Source organism: Fukomys damarensis, unplaced genomic scaffold, assembly GCF_012274545.1.
Source record: "Fukomys damarensis isolate Sample0158 unplaced genomic scaffold, DMR_v1.0_HiC HiC_scaffold_26, whole genome shotgun sequence".
Taxonomy (NCBI): Eukaryota; Metazoa; Chordata; class Mammalia; order Rodentia; family Bathyergidae; genus Fukomys; species Fukomys damarensis.
Genome location: NW_022900938.1, coordinates 7,231,918 through 7,255,065, shown reverse-complemented (window position 1 = coordinate 7,255,065; position 23,148 = coordinate 7,231,918). Strand labels below are relative to the sequence as shown.

Here is a 23,148-nt window from a genome sequence, read left to right as displayed (position 1 = left end):
TAGGTGGGACGCCTGGAACTCACTATGTAGCCCAGGCTGGTCTTGAGCTCACAGCAATCCTCCTGCCTCAGCCTCCTGAGTGCTGGGATTACAGGCATACGACACCACTCCTGGCTGGTTTACCCCTTTTAATATTTAAAATGGTGATCATGAATATTCAATAATAAGAAAAAAGAAGAAAGGAATTGGCATAGGATGGTAGAAGGAATATTGGATGAGAAATCAATAGAACTGGGTTTTGACCCTCCTTTCATTAACTAGTTTTGTGACCTTAAAAATGTTGCCTAGCCTCTCAGTGTCTAACTTCTTCAGGGATAGTATGAAAAGCACCCACTGCTTACTCATTTGTTTAAGAAATTTCCATCACTCCTTACTCTTGGGAATTATCATGAAGGCTAAGATGATAGGAGATAATTCACTTTCTATATACATCTTTCTGCATAATTTGCTTCTAAAAAACATAAAATTATCTTTATAAGCAGCAAAAATAATAATAAAGATGTTTTATGGACTTTGAATTGTGTCTATCCTAAAATCCTTATGTTGAAGCCTCAAATCCTCAATACCTCAAAATATGACTTTATTTGGAGACCAGCCTTTAAAGAGGTGATTGACATAAATTTTAAATTAGAATGTTGGGCCAGTACACGCCTATAATCCCAGCACTCGGGAGGCTGAGGCAAGAGGAGGATCACTGTGAGTTCGAGACCAGGCTGGGCTACATAGTGAGTTCCAGGTCAGTCCCAAGTACATAGTGAGACCCTGTCTCAAAAAACCAAAGGGGGGGGGGAAGAGCTAATGAAGGCCATCTCCAGTCTAACCTTCTCACTACATTTAAAATGCTTATTCTTGGGCTGGAGATTTAGCTCAGTGGTGCTGCTGCCTGCCTGGCAAGTACAAGGACCCGAGTTTGATCCTTAGTACAAAAAAACAAACAAACAAATAAATTACAATGTTGGGACTGTCTTAATCCAAAATGACTTTTTTCTTTCTTTTTGGTACTGGGGATTGAACTCAGGACCTTGTGCTTGCAAGGCAAGGCAGGCAGCAGCACCACTGAGCTAAATCTCTGGTCCCCTGGATTTCCTTGTTTTGAGACAGGTTCTCACTATGTAGTTCAGGCTGGCCTTGGACTCACTGGCTTTGAACTCATACCAATCCTTCTGCCTCCACCTCCTGAGTTCTGGGATTACAGGCATGCACCACCACACGTGACATGGATTTCCTTAGAAGGAAGGACATTTGCACAAACACAGTGACCAGGAACCCACGTGCAAAGGGGAAATGCCACGTGAACCCTTGGAGACACGCTGGCTCTTGGCGCGCAAAAAAGGAAGGGGTGAGAAACCCAGTTTACTGACTCCATAATCTTTGGCATCTAACTATGGAACAGTGAGGAAAGACACTTCTGTTGTTCAGACCACCCCATTTTTAGTATTTTGTTGTGGCACTCTGGAAAATAATAAAGACCATTATGGCTTGGGTCTCGATGCCCCCCCAAAGTCTACGAGGTCTTGGGCGGGGCTTTTCAGAGGTGACTGAATCTAGGGTGTGTGGCTGACTTGTGGCGCAGTGCCAGGCCCGAGGGCACTAGGACTAACGTTGTGAGTGCTGCCTGCCCTAAGCAGTCTGGATAGGATGAAGGGGGTGGAAAGACTTCTCCTGTTGCTTTTGCTGTCTCCTGCTTGTCTCTGTGGCGCCCCCCTGCCAGGCCACCCTGCTTTGGAGCAGCTGATTACAGACTGGACCTCTACCAACTGTGAGCTAAATAAAACCGTCCTCCTTTAAATTTGGGTATTGAGTATCCCGTCTCAGCACCGAGAAAAGTAACACAAAGACATCTTCATACAGAAAAAGTTAATGTTTTTAATGAGGTCATGGTCCTTACTCTCCTGTGCTCAAGTTCAAGAAAAAGGAGAAGGTAATGCATCCCCGGTGTTAGCACTGTGGCTAAGGGGATGTAAGTGGGGGAAATGTGTGACCCGAAGCTGCGTGTCATTTCTGAGTCATCTCCACCTTAAAAGCTAAGTCACTTGCCTCAGAGTCCCTCTCCTTCTAGGGGTCGGAGCACTGCATGTGGATGACCCAACTTTGCCCATGGGGTCGCCTTAGAGAAGGCCAAAGTGGAAAATGGATTCAATCTGGGTCCTTGAGTGACTGCAAGGCATAGAGGATCCAAGAACCTGTACTGCTCACCTTGGGACTGCACCAGGAAGAAAGGAGCTTCCTTCTTCAAGCCTCTGCATGAAGAGGTTTGCTCTTTGATGTCGTTTCTCTGGGCTGCTACAACTTTACCCTAATGAATAGGATCCACCTTTTTCTCATTTTCACAATGTTTGCTTTCCAATGTCCCCTTCCAAGTTTCCACACCACTTCCTCTATTCATCCCACCTACATGGGGTAGCTAAGCTGCTAAGTCACCAGAGACATTTCTGTAATATTCTCCTTGAAGGTGGAGTTCCCCTAAAAGGAGAAGCCAGTTACCTCTCACTGCTCTTGTCTGGTTCCTCAGGTTTTTGCCCAACAGAACAGGAACCCTGCCCTTCATGGTTTGGCTGTGCAGGCAACGGGCATGGCCCACCATCAGGACTTTCCAACCTACCTGCCTCACTTCCCTTTTCCGTCTTCTGAGAGACCCTTGTCTCAGGGGGGAAAAAAGATTCCGGTAAAATAAAGTAGATGGTTGAAGAAGGTTTATATAAGGTGGGATGGAGGCTGGTATAGACCTTATGAAATGCTGAAGAATTATAAATAGAAATAAATAAACAATAATTAAGACATGGCACATATTAATAGTAGGCAGAGAAATCAGTAAACTGGAAGCAGTAAACTGGAAGTGAACGATAGCATGGAACTAGAGTTTTTAAAGTAGAAAAGGATAGTAAGCTTTTATTTATTTATTTATTTATTTATTTTTTTTGAGACAGAGTCTTACTATGTAGTTGAGACTGACCTGGAACTCACTTTGTGGCCCAGGCTGGTCTCGAACTCACAGCGATCTTCCTGCCTCAGCCTCCTGAGTGCTGCGATCACAGGCGTGTGCTACCACGTCCAGCTCCAGTTACCTATTTTGATAATCTAAGAAAAAGTTAAATTTATGTCTGTTTTAAATCCCAGCTCTATAACTTACTACAAAGTAAGAACAATCACTTCACATACTTTATTAAGTACGAAGTGCTTGTAAGTGTAAAATGCCTGGCATATAGCAAAAGAAAGTCATTAACAGAAAACTTATTTTCTCTCCTACTGATACATACAATAACTTCTTCTTTAAAGCAAGTTATTTGTCCTAAAAGTGACTTTCTTTGATTATCTAAATGCTTAATTGGATTTTTGAATGCTTTGTAAACACAATTTGTATGGCTATTGCTGCTTTTGGTTAAATCCCCCTTCTTTTGTAATTTAAAAAATTTCTCTTTTTTTTGACAGGGTTTTGCTATGTAGTTCAGGCTGGCCTCGAACTCACTATGTAGCCCAGGCTGACCCTGAACTTTGGCAATTCTCCTGCTTCAGCCTCCCTAGTGCTGAGATTACAGGTGTGCACCACTAGGTCCAGCTCAGTTAAATCTTTTTAAAGAGATTAAGATTTTTTTTTAACCTTGCCCATTATGTTATAAAGTGGATTCTTTGTAATGTGACAACACTGTGGTTATTAATTTTTTATCGTTAAATTTTACCAGACAATCCTTCTGGTATCAAAAACATTACCTGGCAAACTGTTTTATTGGAATAACAATTTTAAATAGATGGACAGTGCAAACAGAGTGAAAATATACTTGGTAATGCGAGAAACCTTTAAACCTGGGAGTGAGCATGGGATCCGGGTGCTGGACGAGGTTTACACTGTACACGATCCCGGCAGATGTCCTGCTATAGTACAGGATTGGCTCTCACTACACAACCCCGTTGTTGGGGTTGTAGTGTTGAGATTCCATACATAAAGAGTCTTACAACAAGTTTATGTTTTGGCTGTAAGAAGTAGACTCCCAAAGCTTTAGAAGACTATGAAGTGATCTTACACATATGCTGACAAGTCAGTGATGTAATCATTACGCCCTCACCGGGTGGGCTGTGCGGGACTTACCTCTTGAAAGACAGATTACTATTAGGGAAGATATGTGCATAGCAGTAGTTCTCCTGGATACCCCCTTCTTTTTCTTTTTGTTTGGTTTTTTGAGATAGGATCTCACTATGTAATTGAGACTGACCTGAAACTCACTATGTAGCCCAGGCTGGCCTCGAACTCACAGCGATCCTCCTGCCTCAGCCTCCCGAGTGCTGGGTTTACAGGCGTGCGCCACCATGCCCGGCTTTTTTTTTTTTTGTGGTACCTGGGATGGAACTCAGAACCACTGAGCCAAATTCCCAGCCGTGCCCCCTTCTGTTTTTATTAGCCACTACCTTTAAGGAGTGATTTGGGAGTAGGTGAAACCACCTAACCCGAGCTGAAGAGCTCCTCTACCGCCCACACTGTCTTGTTTTTCAAGGCTGCCTTTAGTTCTGTTGAAGAGAAACCACGTGGCTGCCATTTTCTTTCTGCTGAGCTGGTAGGGAAGGAAGTAGAAGTTCAGCTGGGTTTAGGGGGAGGGTGGATTGGGTAGGGCTGGGCACGCCCTTCCGCTCTTGCAGAAACTTCTGGTTCCTCTTTATAAAATATCAGTGTAACCGTTCTAAGCAGCACTACCTCACCCTCTTTCTGGAGAAAATGAGAATTTACAGGGGCTACATTTTTTTTTTTTGGCTCATATTTGGCCAGTCTGTTCAACATCCTTAATTGGTTATCTTTTAAAAAGCTCATCAAACCTTTAAAAAGATCTAAGTATTGCTTCTATGATCTCATTTAAGTATTGCTTCTATGAGGTTTTTGAGGACAATCCAATGGAAATGACTGTCAGATAACCTCAGGAGAATCCAAGGTTCTTATCTGGGAGATGGGAGCCCCGAGTCTGGCCCCTAATCAGATGTTGTGTTTTCATCTGAGGTTGAAATCAAGCTCGTATTATTACTTTACACCACTTTGCTGTGTTACATCATTGTTTTTGCACTCAGGACTAGTCTCTGAAATTAAAACCTCTGCTTCCTTAGGAATGTCTTGGTCTTATGTCGTGATTGTTTTAGAAACTATTTTCTAGGGCAACAGTACATTTATGCTGCTTGTTTGCAGATATTTAGAAGTGGTGGTTTGTCTAAAAATATTTCGAAAGGAGATGATTTGCGTACGTTTTTCTACCAGACTTTTAACTAGAGGATTCTTCAAAGCCTTACAATTATCCTGCTGCTACTTTATTTCTTCAATCTATTTCCGACTCTTAAAAATTCCACCACTGCAGTTTAAGTCTAAAAATTACTTACCTTGGGGTAAAGATTGCCTAGATTCAAAAATTTAGTTGGCCTCGCTCCAGCTATGAAGCCTCTGGTGAATTTCCTCATCCATAAAATGGAGATTAAAATTAGTACTCATCATACAGACTTGATGAGCAGATTCAATAATCACAGTTTCAGATATTATTTCTTTTAAAATAGAAAACCGGTAAGGGTGAAATATTAAGCCTCTACCTATTTGCTAGGCATTAGTGGGACAACCGTGGTCCAGTTTCATCTTCTACACTGCAGAGACCCTGGTTTTACTTTCCAGGTGATTTAAATCATAGGAAGGTTAACCAGTTGTAATGGTTCAAGCCCAGGTTTGTTGTCTCGAAGTACACGTCCTTTTTTCCTCCAGTATTGCAGTATTTCTCTTTGCTGTTGTATACTTTTTTGGTTGTATATAAACAGGCTCAAATTCAGAGAAAACTCACGCTGGGACGAGCTAAGGCAAACTGAGACGTCGTCGGCAAAGGGAAGTGAACTAAGTTCCTGTCCACCTGCTCGGTACAACCCAGTGAAAAGTGGTTGATCGGTGCTGAGGTCCTGCCTGTTTACAGGGAGCTGTTCGGTCACTAGTGAACGACTTCCTTCCTCTGGAACCCAATTTAAAATGCCTAAAATGTGGAAGCTGAACTGGTTTCCAAGTTCCCTTCCGGCCAGGAAAGAAAATTCCAGTCCAGCAGCCCCGGACACGTTCACCATCCCAGCCTGTTTTCCTGCGATCCCGACCACCCAAGCGTTGCCCTGTTCCTACCCTACGGCTCACTTTTACTGAGTCCCAAACTCCACCGATCCTCGGGACAGCGGGCTAAAAGCCAGGGTGGGGAGCGCCTCAGAGCCGAGGAAGGAAGCCGGTCTCCCGGAACCGCACATACCTGTCGCGCAGGGCGGGGCGGGGCAGGATGACGTCACGCGGGCCCAGCCGATCGTGGATTGGACAGTTGAGGGGGGCGGGGCCCGCGACAGCCCGGGGGGTTTCTCTCTATCCATTTATGTATTCTGGCTGTTAATGCAATCTCAGAAACCTTTGTTTCTGGCTTCCTTCAATGTCTTCCAGGCTCATCAGACCTTGTAACCATGTCAACAACAGTCCATTCCTTTGTAGAGTCAGAGGACATTTAAGAGTTCTGTTTTTTCTTTTCCCCCTCTGGTACTGGGAATTGAACTCAGGACCTTGTGCTTGCCAGGCAGGTGCGGTGCCACTGAGCTACATCCCCAGTCCTTAAGATTCCTGATTTACCACATTTTTCTTACCCGGTTATTGTGTGTAGACACTGAGGTTGTTTTCACTTTTTGGCTACTGTGTGTTTTTATGCACCTCTTGGATTACGAACCATGTGAAACTACTCACATCACTTATTAAAAATAAACATGTAAATTTAAAACATAACCCAAAAATCACCTCAAAGAGACCTTCTTCACCCCCTAATCAAGAGTAGCCCCACCACCATCAGCCACACCACCAAAAAGACATTAAGCCCGGACAGAAAAACTTAAATGTCGTCTTTATTGTGCTGGAGATAGGTAAGTGGGGTCCGCAGCCCCCCCACGCGGCCCAGCCGGTCCCACCTTCCAGCTGCCGGAGCTGGGGCGCCCATCTGGACGCCCTCCTCTAACACAGCCTTCCTCTCGGTTTCTCACTCTCCGCAGGACGCGTGACCAAAACCAAAGACGGCCATGAAGTGAGATCGTGCAAAGTGGCAGATAAAACGGGCAGCATCACTATTTCTGTGTGGGATGAGATCGGAGGTCTTATCCAGCCGGGGGATATTATTCGGTTGACCAGAGGGTAGGTGCACACACAGGGAGGGGTGCGGGAGCGCAGCGCCCGCTCCACCGGCCTCCTGCCCGCCTCAGCGCCAAGCTCCGAAGTTCCCAGGAACTCCCTGGGACCCCCAAGTTCTCAAGTTCGGACTTCTGAGTCCCTTTGACAGTATTGGGTGCTACACCGCTTCGGGACAAACTCTTGTTTTCAGGCACCAGATCCACCCTCTTCCCCACAACTGACAGATTAGTTGTATTTTTAAATACTGTTCTGGGAACGGAGTCTTTTTTAGTATATTGATAAAGTCCAAAATTCCTCTCTTTCAATAAGCATTTAATTCAGGATATTCATTTCTTTTCCATTTCCTCCCTTTTTAATGACTTGAGAGCCTGCCAGTATTTTACTTGTGCTGGCATTAGTTAGATGATGCGGATGTAAATGAAAACTTGAAAATTTAGCATTTTCTATGTACTCAGAAAAAGTTAAGACCGTGTAGCCCAGGCAGGCCTCGGACTCCTGGCAATTCTCCTGACTCAACCTCCCAAGTGCTGGTATTACAGGTGTGTGCTACTGCGCCAGGCTGGAAGGTACATTCTTAAATACGATTTTCTGTTTTCTGTTGTATGAAAACTAAATGACATGCAGAAAATGTTTGACCAGAACAACATCAGTGGCACCTCCATGCAGAAGATTTATTTGGCAGATTGATGGCTTTACAAAATAGCTTAGCACTTTTGTTTGTTAGACTTCTTTAAAAAATTTACCGAACTGTAGGAAGATAAAATAGATGTGGAGGGCTGGGGATTTAGCTCAGTGGTGCCGGCCTCCTGCTTTGCAAGTGGAAGAACCAGAGTTAGACCCCGGTACAAAAAAAAAAAAAAAAAAAAAAAAAATCTGGAAGCTTTGTGATCAACAGCATTGTCATAATGTATCCATCATAACTTTGGGAAGAGTAGGTGGAGGTTGGGGTTGGCCTGAGAATCAGCAGCACTGCCAGCCCTGTGTGTAGGAACTTAGAGCTAGTTGATGCTGTCTTACAGGCCTTCCAACATGCAGGAAGTGAGGTAGAGAATCAGCAAAGCAGGAAATGACAGTCAGGACTTCGACATTTTATTTTCATACACTGACTCTGACTCATTATGACAGTAATTATGTCTTTTAAACTTCCACATGTTTAACTTACACAAAAGAGAATTTCTACATGGGAGGATGTACTGAGGATTAGTATAATTGAAGTTTTCTTGCTCCCAGAATATCTTTTATCCAGTGATCTAGTGATTAAAAGTATTTTAATACTGAAAACAGCATCTCGTTAAAAATAGTTCATAATCTGTAGTGTTCCCATTAAAAAATTTGTCAAAAAACTAAACTTTGTAGGTATAATATTTAAGGAGCACAGTTACTGAGGATCACAATTTGAAACAATTCAGAACTGAGGAAGCTGTGTTTACTCCTTCATCGTAGCTTTGGGAAATAAATTACCTCCCTGCTTCAGTAACCACTCCTGTATGATGGGAATAAATGTACCTTATGTAAGATAACACACTGCTTGGCGTGTGGCCTGTTGTTAGACCCTTAAATTCTGGCTTTTGGTCTTTTTGGTGTTTTTTTGAGACAGGGTCTCACTATGTATTGAGACTGACCTGGAACTCACTATGTAGCCCAGGCTGGTCTCGAACTCACAGTGATCCTCCTTCTGTCTCAGCCTCCCAAGTGCTGGGATTACAGGCGTGCACCACCACACCCAGCTGCAGAAAAGTGGCCTTTGAAAGCAGGCATATCTAACATTTTAAAGGATGGCTAATTTGAGATATTGGCATGTTTGTAGCCCCTGCAAAACTGGTTGCAGTGTTTTCATTTCTTAAATAAGTGCAAGTTAAATATTTTAGTTATAATTACTTAAGTGTTTTTTTCTCCAAATATGCATTAATGTTTACTATAGTAAGGTGAAGTGTTAATGCCCTTGCTTCCTAAGTAATTATTTGTATAACTTGAGATGAGTGGAGTCTTTAATAACTCTTACTAAAATGAGAACTGTAAAATGTAAACTAGTGAGTTTTTGTTAACCTATATTGGAAGACAAGCCAGTGCTATATTTGGTTGTTATTTAGCTGTGTCATTTTAAAAGGCATCAAGTTACCATGGTAGTTACAGAAAAGCCATTGAAAACCAAACCTTGGACTGATTTTAGAACATTGACTTTCAGAGTAAACAGTTGTTCAGCCTGGTTGGTATTAAATGTTGCAAAGTTGGAATTGCAGGTGGGCGAAAGGTTTGTGGCTCCAGCTTTGTTTTTTTTTTTTAGTAGTTTGATTAAATTCTGCCAAATTTTCAGTTATGTGGAAAACCTGTGCCTTATAGAAGAAGAAAGAAAACTGTTACATTGGTACCTTTCTAGGCCCTGTCAGTGTAAAAGTAAATACTAAGGTGCCAATTTTATATATCTTATGGCTGAAAGACAATAATAACTTCTTAAATTCCTGCCATTAAAAGCTGTTCTTTTGTTAATTGAAGATAGCATCACCTGCATATAACAATTCTTGCTTTACAAAAGGGCTTATTTTTTAGGGTTATAATTTAGACAGTGATGTCATGATTTGGCCTTAGTAGTTAAGTTCATCAAGTATTTGATTTACTGTGTGAAACAAACGGCTTGACTCCAGCTCAAAAAACGACAGCATGGAAATCAACTCATCTCCAGGAAACTGACTCTGTCTCTTTTCTCTAGGTACGCGTCCATGTGGAAAGGATGCCTGACACTTTATACTGGAAGGGGTGGTGAACTTCAGAAAATTGGGGAGTAAGTATTAAAATGCACTCCACATAAGGGAGTAAGTTACACTTAACGTCTTCAGATATTGGTAGGTACAAGCTATAAACCACTTCCTTGGCCTTTTTGATAGATAAACTGTGGTCAACAGCGTTGTTCTCTAAGCTGTTCAGCAGCTAGGAGTACCATTTCCTGTGGTTTAGAATGGCATTTTTTCCTGGCAAAGAGTAAGGAGCAGCAGTTGACACTAGCCTGGTGGGACCATTTCTGTAGGCTTTAGGAATATACATCTTTGAGGTGTCATTTGAGTAAATTCTTTTTTTTTAGTGGCTCACCAGACTAGAAATCAGATGTAAGTTTCGGGCCATAGAGTCAAATTTCCTTTTTCTCGGTGCATGGGTGAATTTGTACTCTGTGAAGAGGACTTTAGGCAATGAAAACTGAAGTCCTCTATTTATTCACAGTCTAGGTACGGTGCAGGCAGCCGCAATGCGAGCTTCCATACACTGCTACCCTGCTAAGATCGCCACCCTGGCCTGGAGGAACCATCCTCTCTAGGGGTGTAAAGGTAACTGCCTCCATATAGCCTAGACTTTTGGGTGGCACTCGTAAAGTTTGGTATCGGCAGTGAGCCAGACCATTGGCGAATGCCCATCAAGCCGGAGGATGTTTAGAGAGAGAAACTACAGATGGCACCAGGGTGGTGGGGAGAGAAACTCACACTAACGGAGTAAGGTTCTTTAGAAAATGTTTTCAATAATAATTTCACAAGCTTTTAAAGATCAGAAACTGATCTAACACTGTTTTTCATTTGAAGGAAAATGGGGCTTTTTCAGAGTACTGTTGTTAGAGTTGTATGCTGAAAGGTGTTAGGTTGGTATTACTAAGCCTTCCCGACCTTCTTGTGTACTGCGGGGTTTACAGCAATGGAGGTCCCTTGATCCCTGACTGCTCTTTGTCAGGGTCAGTTAAGGATTTCCCAAAACTGCTTCTAGTTTCTAATTAATTAGTGGGGTGAGGACCTAAGAAAACGCTGACCTGTAAACCTGGTGCACATCCTGTCAGGAGCTTTTGTAAGAAGCTCCAGGATAAGCTGGTAGCTTGCTAGCCACTGGTCTGCCTTTGTCACCGGAACCCTCTGTTAACCTCGGATGATTATCTTTGCAGATTCACAGTGATTGGTGCAGAGGGACGGGATGAGCGTGTGAGTGGTCAGTGTACGTCCATCACACTGCTGGAGACGCCCGTCTGGAACCCAAGCGCGGTTCACTAGCGTCAGCCTGTGTGGAAAACCAGACAAAGATGTGCTGCTCTGTTCTTGATCTTTGACATGATTTATATTTTGCACTTCTAAAAAAAGAATTTAAGTACAAAATAGAGCATTTTATGTGTTGCAGTCAAATATTGGCAGTTTTTATGGATGTAATCATTTAGGAAATGTGAGTTGTAAATGATAACATTAGTTAGCAGGTGCTAATTTACTTGATACCTAAATTATTCCCGTAAGGCAGGGGTGCTATATATAGAAAGGCTGATTCATTTCAGATGTCATTTAACTTGTCCTTTATTTTCTTGCAGATTCTGTATGGTTTATTCAGAAGTGCCAAATTTCAGTGAGCCCAACCCAGATTATCGAGGACAGCCAAACAAAGGGGTAACTAATCCACATGTGCAGTATATTTCTTGGATTGGGCTAATTTGACTTTATATTATGATTCTTTGATTAGGTTAACCCTGTTATGTCTGCAGTGTAAGGAAGGCACTTAGAGTCTTTATTACACCTGTTTGTGAGTCTGGAGAGTGTATAATGCTCCAGTTACAGTTTGTGTGACACACAGCACTGCGTCACACAGGAAATTGAGGGTCTCATAAGCTGTGAACGGCTTGGCAGACATCCTCAGCTCTCTCGGCAGTTGGATGGACTTGGACAGATCTTTACAAAAAATTTGTTAAAAGCAAAATTTAAAAGCCTTTCATGTTAAAAAAATAATTTTATAATAATATAAATTTTATAATAGTAAAAAAACTTCATCTGGTGAACTTAAAACTTTTTTTTTAGGCCCACAGTGAACAGAAGACGAATTCTGTGAACAGTAGTAATACTGGTACAGGTATCTTTGGACCAGTGGGTAAGATTTTTATTTTTGCATATTTGTGAAATTGAAGTGTAGAAACTATAGTTATGAAAGATCTAGAGAAAGGCAGGTGTTGTGCATGCCTGTAGTCCCAGCTGCTTGAAACAGGTGGGAGGGTCACTTAAGCCACTGAGCTTGAGACCAGCCTGAGCAATACAGCAAGACCCCATCTTAAAAAACTAGACTCAGGAAAAATAGTGATTGTAGGCATAAGGCAGTGCTGAAGGTGAACGACGAATAAAGCCAAGTCTTCGGGTGAACTGATTGTAGAAGGCAGGTACACTTGCATGCTGATTGGTAGTGAACGCATTCTGTGTTTAGCGTTTGGACCGGTTACTCTGAATTCATCAGTGAATGGCACCTAATAACAAAGACTGACCTTGGGTGGTACCTGTGAAGAGATGAAGTACTGTTTTTTTCTCTTTATAAAACTTCTGTGAATTCGTGCTTATTTACAGTAGATATACAAGTTATTTTGGTGCCCTGTCTTCAGAATGATACACCTGGAGAGTAATAGTAAATTAATTCCTGAAGCTGCATGGCTTTGAAAGATTAGCCTTTTTTCCATCAGATGTCTTGCTCATGGTCCTTGTTCCCTGTGAAAGGTCTTTTGAGCCTTTCCTGAATAACTGAGAAGATTCTGGCTAGTGCTCAGTAGGGTGGCCAGCATTTTACATGGCTGGATAGCACGTTTTGGCACAGCTGATACCACATTATGGGAAACTGGGTAACTGCTGTCTGCCTAAAAAGAATGAGGTGTACATTGTCTGTTTGGAAACAGTGATCATGTCCAAGCCTAATGACAGTAGCTAAATACTTTTTTCCTTTTTTTAAAGCTCTTGACAGGCAGTATGTGTATCTATGTTTTTTTCCTACTTTATCTCCAGTTTTGTTGCCTGATTTGGGTTTTTTCCTCCCCACTATCAATACAGCATTAAGTGACTGTATTTGTAATAGCAATACACTTGTAAAGACCTAGAGTGTACATTGGATGTTCTTTTTTTTGGTGCTGGGGATCTGGTCCTTGTGCTTGTGAGGCAGGTGGTGGAACCACTGAGCTAAATCCCTGGCTCTGGTTGTCCTTTTCAATATAAAAATGTGTCTTTTTCCTGATAGTCGTAAGTATTATAACATATGTTGGGACTTCTAGTCGTGTACTTTTGTAGCCTACTGTAAACCACTTCTACAACAATGACCCATGTTTTGTATTCTCTCTTAGGCAATGGTGTTCAAACTGGTCCTGAATCAAGGAGATACCAGGTGTCCTGTGCTGGTAGAAGCAATGGCCGAGGACCTGTCAGTCCACAACTGCCAGCAGCAGCTGATAATCAAACAGTCATGACCACAATAAGTAGTAGCAGGGACCCTCGAAGAGCCTTTAAGAGATGACCTACGCCAAATAGTCACATGTAGTTTTTAAACTACGTGCCCTACTTGAACACTTATTGCACTTTTATTTATTGTTAACTGTGAAACAAAATATGTTCTTCATTGGTTTCCTTTTTACATTTTTGTTCGAGAGTGGTTGGTTTTTATAGCAAAAATGTTAAGCTGCTCGGTCTCCTCGTGAAGAAAGGGAACACTCTGAAAAGTAGGGGCATTTATTTTTTGAGTAAAATGTTACAGAATATCCTCTCTGAAAATCCTGCACCCATTTCAAGGGTGAGTTACTGAAGACATCAGCTTTATGGCCTCTATGAGTCTGTCTTCTGTGTAAATTTTGTAATATTTGACATTAGACTTCATGGAGATGTTCTTATGTTTTAGATCCAGATGTTGCCAACTAAAGCAATAACCAGCAAAAATAGAAACAAAAACTAAAGACCAGAAACTCGGTCAAGGGTGGCAGCAGTTTCTGAGTGTTTTTGACTGAAGGAGCGACTGACTAGTGAGTGACTGCCATTAAGATTTTCCCAGGACCGAGTCATCCTAAATTCTTGTTTATTACTAGAAAACGTATTTGTGTTATTACCAGGCCAGGAGACAGTCTCTATCAGAATTATGAAATAGAATGTGATCTGTACAGTAACAGAATCTTTAGAGAAAGCTGCAATTGCTTTAATATTCATTAACGTAGATTACATTGAAGAGAAATTACAAACAGACCTTGAATATTTTTGAGACTGCCATATATAATTGTATAATTTGAAAACATCATAAAGTCACAAAACATTGCCCTAATTCTAAAAAATAACTGTGGTAGATAAACATAGTGAAGGTGATTCAAATTGAATTCATGTAGTAATTAATACTCAGTCTCAAGTTACAAACCCGAAGTACTCAGAGGTACTCAGCCTGAAGTGAAAATCCTCGGCACCTCCTTTATTTGAGAGGGATACCTGTGTGTGGTCAGTTTCGGAACACAATTCGATAGCCTTATTAGCAAAAGTTAAATGACTCTCAAATCATAGCTTTATTCAGAAATGTTAAGTTGGAATTTGTGTGTCATAAGTGGTACCCACTTCTCTTTACTGTAGGGTGGGTAACTCGTAAACTTTGTTAGAATTCACCTCTTTTAAAATATCTCTTGAATAAAACTTAAGCTCATGTTAACAGCTATCCCTAAGTTTTGCTCTTTCAGTGCCTTAAAGTGGAGAGCCCAGTACATCTTAGCTGTGGTTGTTATGACAACTTCAACTGGCAGTGACTTAGCCCTGCCCTGCGTTTGTCACTTGTCTGCGAGTTTTAAATGGATCTCGTGTGAATTTCCATAGCATTTGAATATGAACATATGCCAGGCTTTTGGGGTCTAACTCAGTGTATCTTGCAGATACTTTGATACATAACTATGTGAGGCTCTGTGAGGAGTGTTCAGGGGAAGCAACCTTGGGGGAGTTCTGAGATCTTTATGTTAAGGGAAAGCAATTCCATTTATTTCATATATTAGTGATTATAGTAAATTTGGTTTTGTTAAATTTCAGAATATCTCACAAGACATCTGGGGACCAGAATAGATGAATGTGTTTTGGATAAGAAACTAAAAATTAGTATCTAATTTTTAAAGTCTAGAGGTAGGAGCAACGACATCTTTAGGTCATTTGTGGGAGAACACAGTGGTGAAGGTGGCTGTGGAAGAATTCTGCAGTCGGGCGCTATTAGAACGCTGCCAGGCATGGATTGCCGTACGTGCATTTCTGATCTTTTCTCCTCCTCATAGTAAGTTGACGCCTGATGGTTTAGGCTTGGTGCTGTTCGGCCTTAGGTTCTGCCCAATGAAGAAGTAAGGAGCTGCTTTCTGGAGCTGTGTCGGACTTGAGTAAGTACTCAGTGATTTCTGGTAGATAATAAGCAGTCACATGTCTAATCCGCTTGAGAGCAGGAGAAAAACTTGTGGAGGGGTCATCATCATTTAACATACTGAGATTAACTCATGCTTTTGTGATCGACGCTTGCCATGATAATTTAACCTTGTTCTGTGGTTTTATTATTAACAAGTTTCTCTTTTCTTAAGGGAAGTCTCCAAAACCAAGGCCAAGGGAATTACAGTTCGTAGTATTTGCCTTACCAGCCTGCTTGGACAGCACTCATCAAGAAGTTAAGAGGAAGAGTTTCCACCTTCCTCCTCCCTGGCGCTTTCAGCTGGCGACATTGAAATAAATGTATACACCACCGAGTGAAACAAAAAACACTTAGTGTAGAAATGCACCGTGCTAGGATTGGGCCCCAGTTCCGAGTGCATCAGAGCCTGACGTAGCCAGGCTGTGTCGTGTCTGGGCAGGTCTGGGGGGTGAGCTGTGCATCACGGACAGGAGATGAGACCCATTTGCCAGGTGACTGTGAACTGAAGGCTCGAAGGCGCTCTCCCGTGGATGTTTAAACACTCAGGACTTCCTGTAGGGGACCTGCTCCCCTTTGGCTTTTTCTCTAGTCTTAACTCTGTTCTAAATTTGAGCAGTCTGATACTTGCCGCTTTCTGTCATCTACCATTTTAAATGAATTTTCTTGGTTGAAAAGTGCTTCTGAAAGCAAATACATGTGAGCTTAGTAAATTGTAACTTTCATATGAAAACTGAAAGTATAGAGACATGTTCAGTAGCCCTTAAAAGTTTTCACAGAAGGTACGTGCTGGGAGTTAACAACAGCAGTTCAGCCTAGTTTCTAAAATAACTTCCCCTTTCTGATACCATTTACATAATGGCTATTTGCTTCGAGCCGTCTTGAGCCAGGCGTGACTTAGATTTCTTTCTTCCCAACCTAATGCCTGTTTTAATCTCGAGATACCTTCCCATTACTATTTTTCCCTTTAATCAAATTTTCCTTCTCTTCTCTTGGATGAAAGTTGACATTCCCACTGGAAAAGTTGGTTAGTCATTCTCTGATGTGGGCAGTGTGAGGACATTGGAGGCCGAGGTCCTTGGCAATGGTGAGGATCCTGTGGTTGGTAGGGTACAGCTGATTACTATTATTACGTCTTGCAGTGATAAACAGCCCCACGTTTCAAAAGTAGTAATGATTAACAATTGAGGCATGCTGAGGAGGAGATGTAATTGTGACCTTTGGAAAACAGCGCTGTTATTAGTGGTGTTACACTCTGAGGGAGAAGCTAGAAGAACATTTTACTTTCTAGGTACTGTATATTTAAATTCTCTAGGTGCCTCAAAGTTTATGTGTATCAGGTTTTTTTTTTTTGGTACTGGGATTGAACTTTGGTTCTTGTGCTTGCTAGGCAAGTATTGGAACCACTAAGCTGAATCCCCAGCCCATGTATTATTAGGATTCAAATACTGAAACCAAATTACTCCAGGCTTCTGAGTGAGAGTCTATTGATAGTTCTCAGAGTGCAGATCACAGGCTAAGGTATGCACTAGAGAGAACTCCAACTGACAAGCCGTTACACTTCTTTTGAGGGGTGGTAGGGATTTAACCCAGGACTGTTACACTGAGCTACATGCCACAGGGTCTCCCTGATTTCCCCAGGCTGGGCTTCAACTTGTAATCCTCCTTCCTCACTCTCCAAGGAGGCTGAGTTATTTAGCATATCTCCATTTCCCATCCAAAATTACTAGATCTTTTTAACACTTAAGCTATTAACATTTCATTTAAGCCTTTTGAAAAGTTACAGTTGGGTGACATAATTTTATTATGGTTCCCCAAGATTCTAGAACAGCCAACTCAAGGCTTGGGTGAAGCATTGCACTATAATAGAATCTTGGTCCTTTGAGAATCCATTGATAAACCACAAAATCATGTGATACCTATTGTTTCAACTAAAAGACAAAGCCTGTTTTTACCATTTCCAACTGGAAAGATTTTTTTTTTTCTTTTGGTTTCCAGGATCAAACTTGGGTCCTTGTTCTTGCAAGGTAGGTGACGGTCCAACTGGAAATTCTAAAAACATTTGATGTACTTTACTCATCCAAGTGTACATCTGGACAGGATAATTACTTGGTCCAAATGTGGAATGTTGAGTAACACCGAATACATGCTGAATAAAATGTCTGTAGTTTGTAAACCACTCATATGAGATGCCCCGATTGCTGCTTGGACCTAGTTAGTCCTGGGAGAACTTGTAGTTGGGAGAGCTGCACTTGAAACATCCCAAGGATCTCTGTTCCCTGCCTTTGAGATCTCCCTTCCAGCAATTTAGATAGCTTTGGAATGACATATGTATGTTTTCTTTTCCCTATGTGAAGCTAGAATATGCGAACCTTTTGGTTGTACATGGATAGTTGTGCTTTAAAAGCTGTAGCTTGAAAGCACAATGGATAGCAAGGGCTGATGTAGATAAGAGGTTGAGTACAGCCTCTGCATTGCAGATTCTGAGTTTGGTTCAAACAGAATTATTTAGATTATACCAATGCTAAGGTCACGTCACTAGTGCAGGGTCACATGGCCTCAGCAGAGCCTGTACAGAGGTAAAGATAAATTCTTCACTCTGAACTTTGGTTATCCAATCTAAATCAGCTTTTGTTGCATGTCTCAGTGAGCACGTCTTTGCAGCACTTCTGCTGTCCCTCAATTCCCTATTGTGAGAAGGAAGGCTGGCCAAATGGAATAGTAGTGGGTTTGGAGGCAGGGTATTTCTGAGCACGTGATGAGCAGTACAGATCCTCTGTACAGAGAAGAAGCTGTATATGTTTTCCACAGAGTGTGCAAGGCCTGGTTTGATTGCCATATGGTGCTAGTCTTCAGTTGTAAGTATTTATAGCCCCACAGGAGGCTGACCTGACCAGAGAGTAAAATAACCCAGGACCTTGCACTTGCAAGGCAGGCATCAAAACCACTGAGCTAAATCCCCACTCCCCTACCCCCATTGGATAATTTTTGATGGCATAAACATGATAGGGAAGATCATTAAGGGGTAGTTTAAATCTAGTTTGTGAGTGAGCAATATTCAGTGACATTAAAAGTGAATTTCTCCCAGTTAAGCAGATTAAATCCTGAATTACCCCTGAAGTTATAGAAAATATGGGAAAATTTGCCAAGTTTTGTACTTAAATTTGTCAATATCGCTGGTGGAAGTATAAACACTTTTTTTTTTTTTTGTGAAAACGAAGATTGCGAAGCTGCCCTTACACATTTTATTCCTTTACCCAGTAATGTTTTATAAAATCTTGGCCAAATGATTGCTGTTATTCTTGTAAGCATGTGAGCTTTGCAGAATATAAGCTATTTCAAATGTCAGACTGCTTTGGCGAAAATAGCATTCTGAGCTGAGGAGATGTAGGTTTGAGTCCTGGATCTGTTATTTACTAGTTCCATGAGCCTCGTAAAATAGGGTTAATAGGGCAGTGTGCCAACTGGGTTCTGAGGACTGTGTAAGCCAATGTGCGCCAAACATATCTAAGGCTCAATGAGTGCTAAACCCTTTCTTGGAGATAAACACTGATCATTTCTCCAAGCCATTTTAGAGAGTTTGTAATTTTATTTTTTAAATACATTTTATCCCATTTCCCCCTTACCCTCCCATGAGTTTGTTATTTTAGAATTAAAGATTTAGAACATCTTAGGGTTGAAAACTGGGTACTAAGCAGTTCATATGAATTACTACATCTTTTAAAACAGTCAAGCAAGGTTTTACTTTTCTCTGGCATAGGAAGGCACTTGCTGTGATGGCTGTGGGTTTGAGTCTTCATTACACAGCTCTGCCAATGAGCTGACCACCCTGTGCTGTGTTTTCACTCACCTTTGCCCAGAGGGTGAGGACCTGATTGTGAAATCCAAGGAAAAGGGGGCAAGGTTTGTACCAGAGAGGTCTGGCTGAGAGAAAAGCAGAGGGCACTTGCAAGGAATTCTCTATTCCTAGTCACATCCTTCAGGTTTCTTGTGTTTCTTACTTTCTCGTGGCTGGGGCACAAAGGCTGAGAACCCTAAGTTAAAGGAGCAAAGGTTTATTTCAATTCAGTTTGTAGAGGTTTCATTTCATGGCTAGCTCCCAGGCAGGTCGTGGCGGAGGAGAAACAGTTCACAGTACTGCCGGCAGGAGGCAGCAAACCTTCCTTTCCCTTTTCTATCTGGGCTACAAGCCTATTGGCTGTATCGCAGAGTGGGTCTTCCCTCAGTAAGTCTATCATCCACACCCAGAGCTAAACCAACCAGCGGACACCAGTGATTCAGGCACTTCTGACAAGTCCCACTTATGGGCCCACGAGGCTTTTTGGGGGTGTGTGTGTCTAATGATATAAGTTATAACACTTCATCCTGCAGTACAGATTAATTTGCTTCTGATCAAAAGTACCGTGTAGCTTTTCTCAACATTTTATGAGAATGTTCAGGCAACCATGAGTGTTAGTGTGAACACCTGTATGCGCACCACCGTTGTGCCACTGACTAATTGCTTATCAAATATCCATTCATTCACCCATTTTAATACATTTAAAGTCCATCAAGTATATTTTTCACTAATTTCAACCATTACTAAAATTCAGTATTTCTCCCTTTTATGGTAAAATATACGAAGAAATACAACTATTTTAGGTGTATATTTGTGAGTTTTAACAAGTACCCAAGTCACCCTGTGAGACTCGGGCCCCTCTGAAGATGTAATGCGTTGCCACCCTGGAAAATTTTCTCAAAGGTCTTCAGGAGACGTGGCCTGAGTAGCCATCACTTGGGATACTAGAAGAATCATTTTTTAGAGGGAAAATTTCAGATACGCCAACATCATCTCTAGGCTTACATTCTATAACTCCAATTTTACCTGTGCCAAAGGGTAACCCCCAAACACAACCCCTCAGTGCATCTCATCAGTGTAATTCCAAGACCTTGGCATTTAAAAATTCCACCCCTTACTTCAACTTAGTTGCAGCTCTTTTTTGTTTTTCTCCATCAACATTTACACCTGGCAACCCAAACTCTTGAGGCAAAACCTGCCGAATTGAAGACCAGCTGAGCTGGGGCACTTGCGGGTCTAGGACTGGCGCTTGGGGTAGGGGCAAGTTGCTCGCTGGGGCAACACCAGTCCTCTGGCCAGCAGTCCTGAGAGGTGGGAGCCTGTAGCAGGCATGAGAAGAAGCCTGTGGGGCTGGAGCAGATGGGTGTGCACTGGAATCTGAGTGTTTTCAGGTGTTTTAACTCTTCAGGTTTTAATTCTCAATTTGTGATAGTCTTAAAGTATAAGTTGGCCAGAAATGCCCTTGGCTTTTGGGGATTTTGTCCTACTCTAGGCTGGTCTTTGCAGTTGGCAGACTCAGAATGTCTAAATTGCTCTCTAAGCAAAGACCCCTCCCTGCTTTGGTCAGCAGGGAAATATCCCTAAATGAAACAGACTAAGCCACGGCAGCAGCATGTGCTTTCCCAGTGCATGTGCACACGCGTGTGTGCGCACACACACACACACACACACACGCCTGGAACACCTTGTTACATCCAACTAAGGCAGTTCTGCTCTGGGCTGTTTTCCTTTCACTCATGTCAGACATGTGTTACATTTGAGTGTGGTCTATGATCCAACAAGCCTGCCCTTGGGTCTGTCTTTCCCTGCTAGCAGGCTTGCAAGTGGCTGAAAAGAAACCTCTTCCTTGTTATCTGTGGGTTGTTGTCCTCTTCCCCACTGACACAAGGCTTCTCTGTGTGACCTACTTTGATCAAAAGGATCTTGCGCACTTGGTGGCTGCAGAAGACTGAAATGCGCCCATACACTGGGCCTTCTCTCTGTCCATGTGCTTGGGATCCTGAGAGTGTGATGAGTGTGTGAGAAGTAGCACTAGCCCGCTTCCTGAAGGATGTGTGGCTACTCGAGGTCCGTGGCTGACAGCCCACCACTCTCCAGACACCAGACTGACTGCCTCAGACTATCCAGGTCCGGCTGGCTTGCTGGATGGTTTCAGTCACGTGAGGGACAGGAGCAGAGATGGGACTGAGTCCCTGCCCAAATGGCTGATCTACAGAATTTTGAGGAATAACTATTGCTTTTTGCCAGTAAGTTTGAGGTATGGTAAACATAGCAAAAGCTATCGGATAAAGTAATAAAGATACAGTGGAAAAAACAGAAAAGACGTGCTCACAAAAGCATCGCTAAAGATTGGAAATAGAGCATATATGCCCAACTATTCAGGAAAGGTTGAATAAGCAACAGGGCATTCACCCAGGAGAAGAAGGCGTTGCAACATGGCTGGGAAATATCTGCATGCTTTAGGAAGTGATCTTCAGGATATAGTGTCAGATGAAAAGAATAAGGTACAGGCTAGTACATATAGTATGCTGCTGTTTATTTCATAAAGGGAGGATACTATGTATCTTGCTTTTATTTTAGAAATGAATTGACAAGAAATTAATAAGAATGATATAGGGAAACGGGGAGCACATGAATAGAAACTAGATATGATCTCAGAATTATGTAAACGTTTAATACACACTAATCAAGATGGAAATAGTTACATACCTAAAGAGGAAGCAAAATAAAATGAAATTAACTGCGCTGATGTCTTAACCACATGGAAGAATTAAGTACTTTTAAAACACAGTCATTTGTCTATGCATTCTTAGTGGGAATGCCTTAAGGTAAGAATAAATTGAGAAGGAATATTAATATTGTTAATAATGCTATTATTCTGACTCTGTTATGCATATTTTCCAGGTTAAATAAAATACACAATTTTGTTAATAACAGGAATCATGCAGATATGAAATATGCTACATTATAAATTAGAATTACAAAAATGAACGGGAAATGTCATTATGAAAGCGTGACACATTTCTTTTTTAAAAATCACATTTTCTAGCTCTGGTAAAGAGCAGTCATGAGCCTCTAGAACCCACATCGCAGTTTCTAAACGTTATTTCCCATTAAAGGGAATGAAAGCTCCTTGGAGCGGTGGCAAGAAATGTACAAGATGAGCTGGAAGTGTCTTGCTGGACCAAAAGGAGAGTTGTTACAGAATATTAGGTTCACTTCAAAAGGACTGAGGAGCCAATTTGACAGGATTCTTTCTTTTGAAAGATGGAAAATGTTCTATATGACGATAATAATTGCAATAAATTGAGATGTTTTAAAATATGTGAATTTAAGAATTATACACACAAACACAAAGGCTGTAGAATATTAGGGAAGTCATTGTTCTGAAAACAGTTAGATAAAAAGAAAAATGGAGAATTTATATGGCCTTTTCTATAACACCAGTGCCTCAGGATAATATTATTGTTGTAGAACTTTCTCCTGTATAAAGAATTTCCGTTAACAAAGAAAGAAGAGATCATTGTAATATCACCATTTCATTACCTCTGATAAACTAATGAGTCTAGGAAATGATTGCCAATAACTTCTAAAATTATTTTGGAAAAGTTGATGAGAAACTTCACAAGGAATGGATTTAGTTTATAGTTCAGCCCCTGGCCTCGCCCATTGATCACAGATCAAAGTCAGGCCTCTATATCTGCAAAGGCTTACCGAAAGATTGAGACAATCGCAGTATTTTTGGTGCAGTTCATCATTTCTGGTTAGCGTGGAAAAAAATCACAAGGCATCCTAAAAGGTAAAAACACACAGCTGAAGAGACAGAGTGTACATCAGAACTAAACTCAGATACTTCAGGGAGGTTGGGCTTTGCAGACCATGAGAGGACAAATGGCCAATGTAAATGGAGAGATTGAAATTGTAAGAAAGAATAAAAAAGAAATGTCAGCGATCACAACCAATATAGCAGAAAGGAGGAAGGCCTTCGATGGGCTTA

The 23,148-nt window shown here is 41.7% G+C and overlaps 1 protein-coding gene across 2 annotated transcripts in view; it reads left to right on the top strand.

Annotated features, from left to right (window-relative positions):
• Positions 1–18,929, top strand: part of Nabp1 (nucleic acid binding protein 1) — a 75,147-nt gene extending 56,218 nt beyond the window's left edge. Inside the window, exons 1-7 of one of the 2 annotated variants that reach the window (XM_019209398.2) lie at positions 7,087–7,156; positions 9,861–9,932; positions 11,481–11,556; positions 11,962–12,031; positions 13,257–13,699; positions 13,805–15,293; positions 15,489–18,929. In XM_019209398.2, coding sequence (XP_019064943.1) covers positions 9,871–9,932; positions 11,481–11,556; positions 11,962–12,031; positions 13,257–13,426 — 378 coding nt within the window. In that variant the 5' untranslated portion in view covers positions 7,087–7,156; positions 9,861–9,870 and the 3' untranslated portion in view covers positions 13,427–13,699; positions 13,805–15,293; positions 15,489–18,929. Of the gene's footprint in view, positions 1–7,017; positions 7,157–9,860; positions 9,933–11,480; positions 11,557–11,961; positions 12,032–13,256; positions 15,294–15,488 lie in introns of those variants that run through there. The other variant, XM_010636879.3, reaches the window with a different exon arrangement.
• The last annotated feature ends 4,219 nt before the right edge of the window (positions 18,930–23,148 follow it).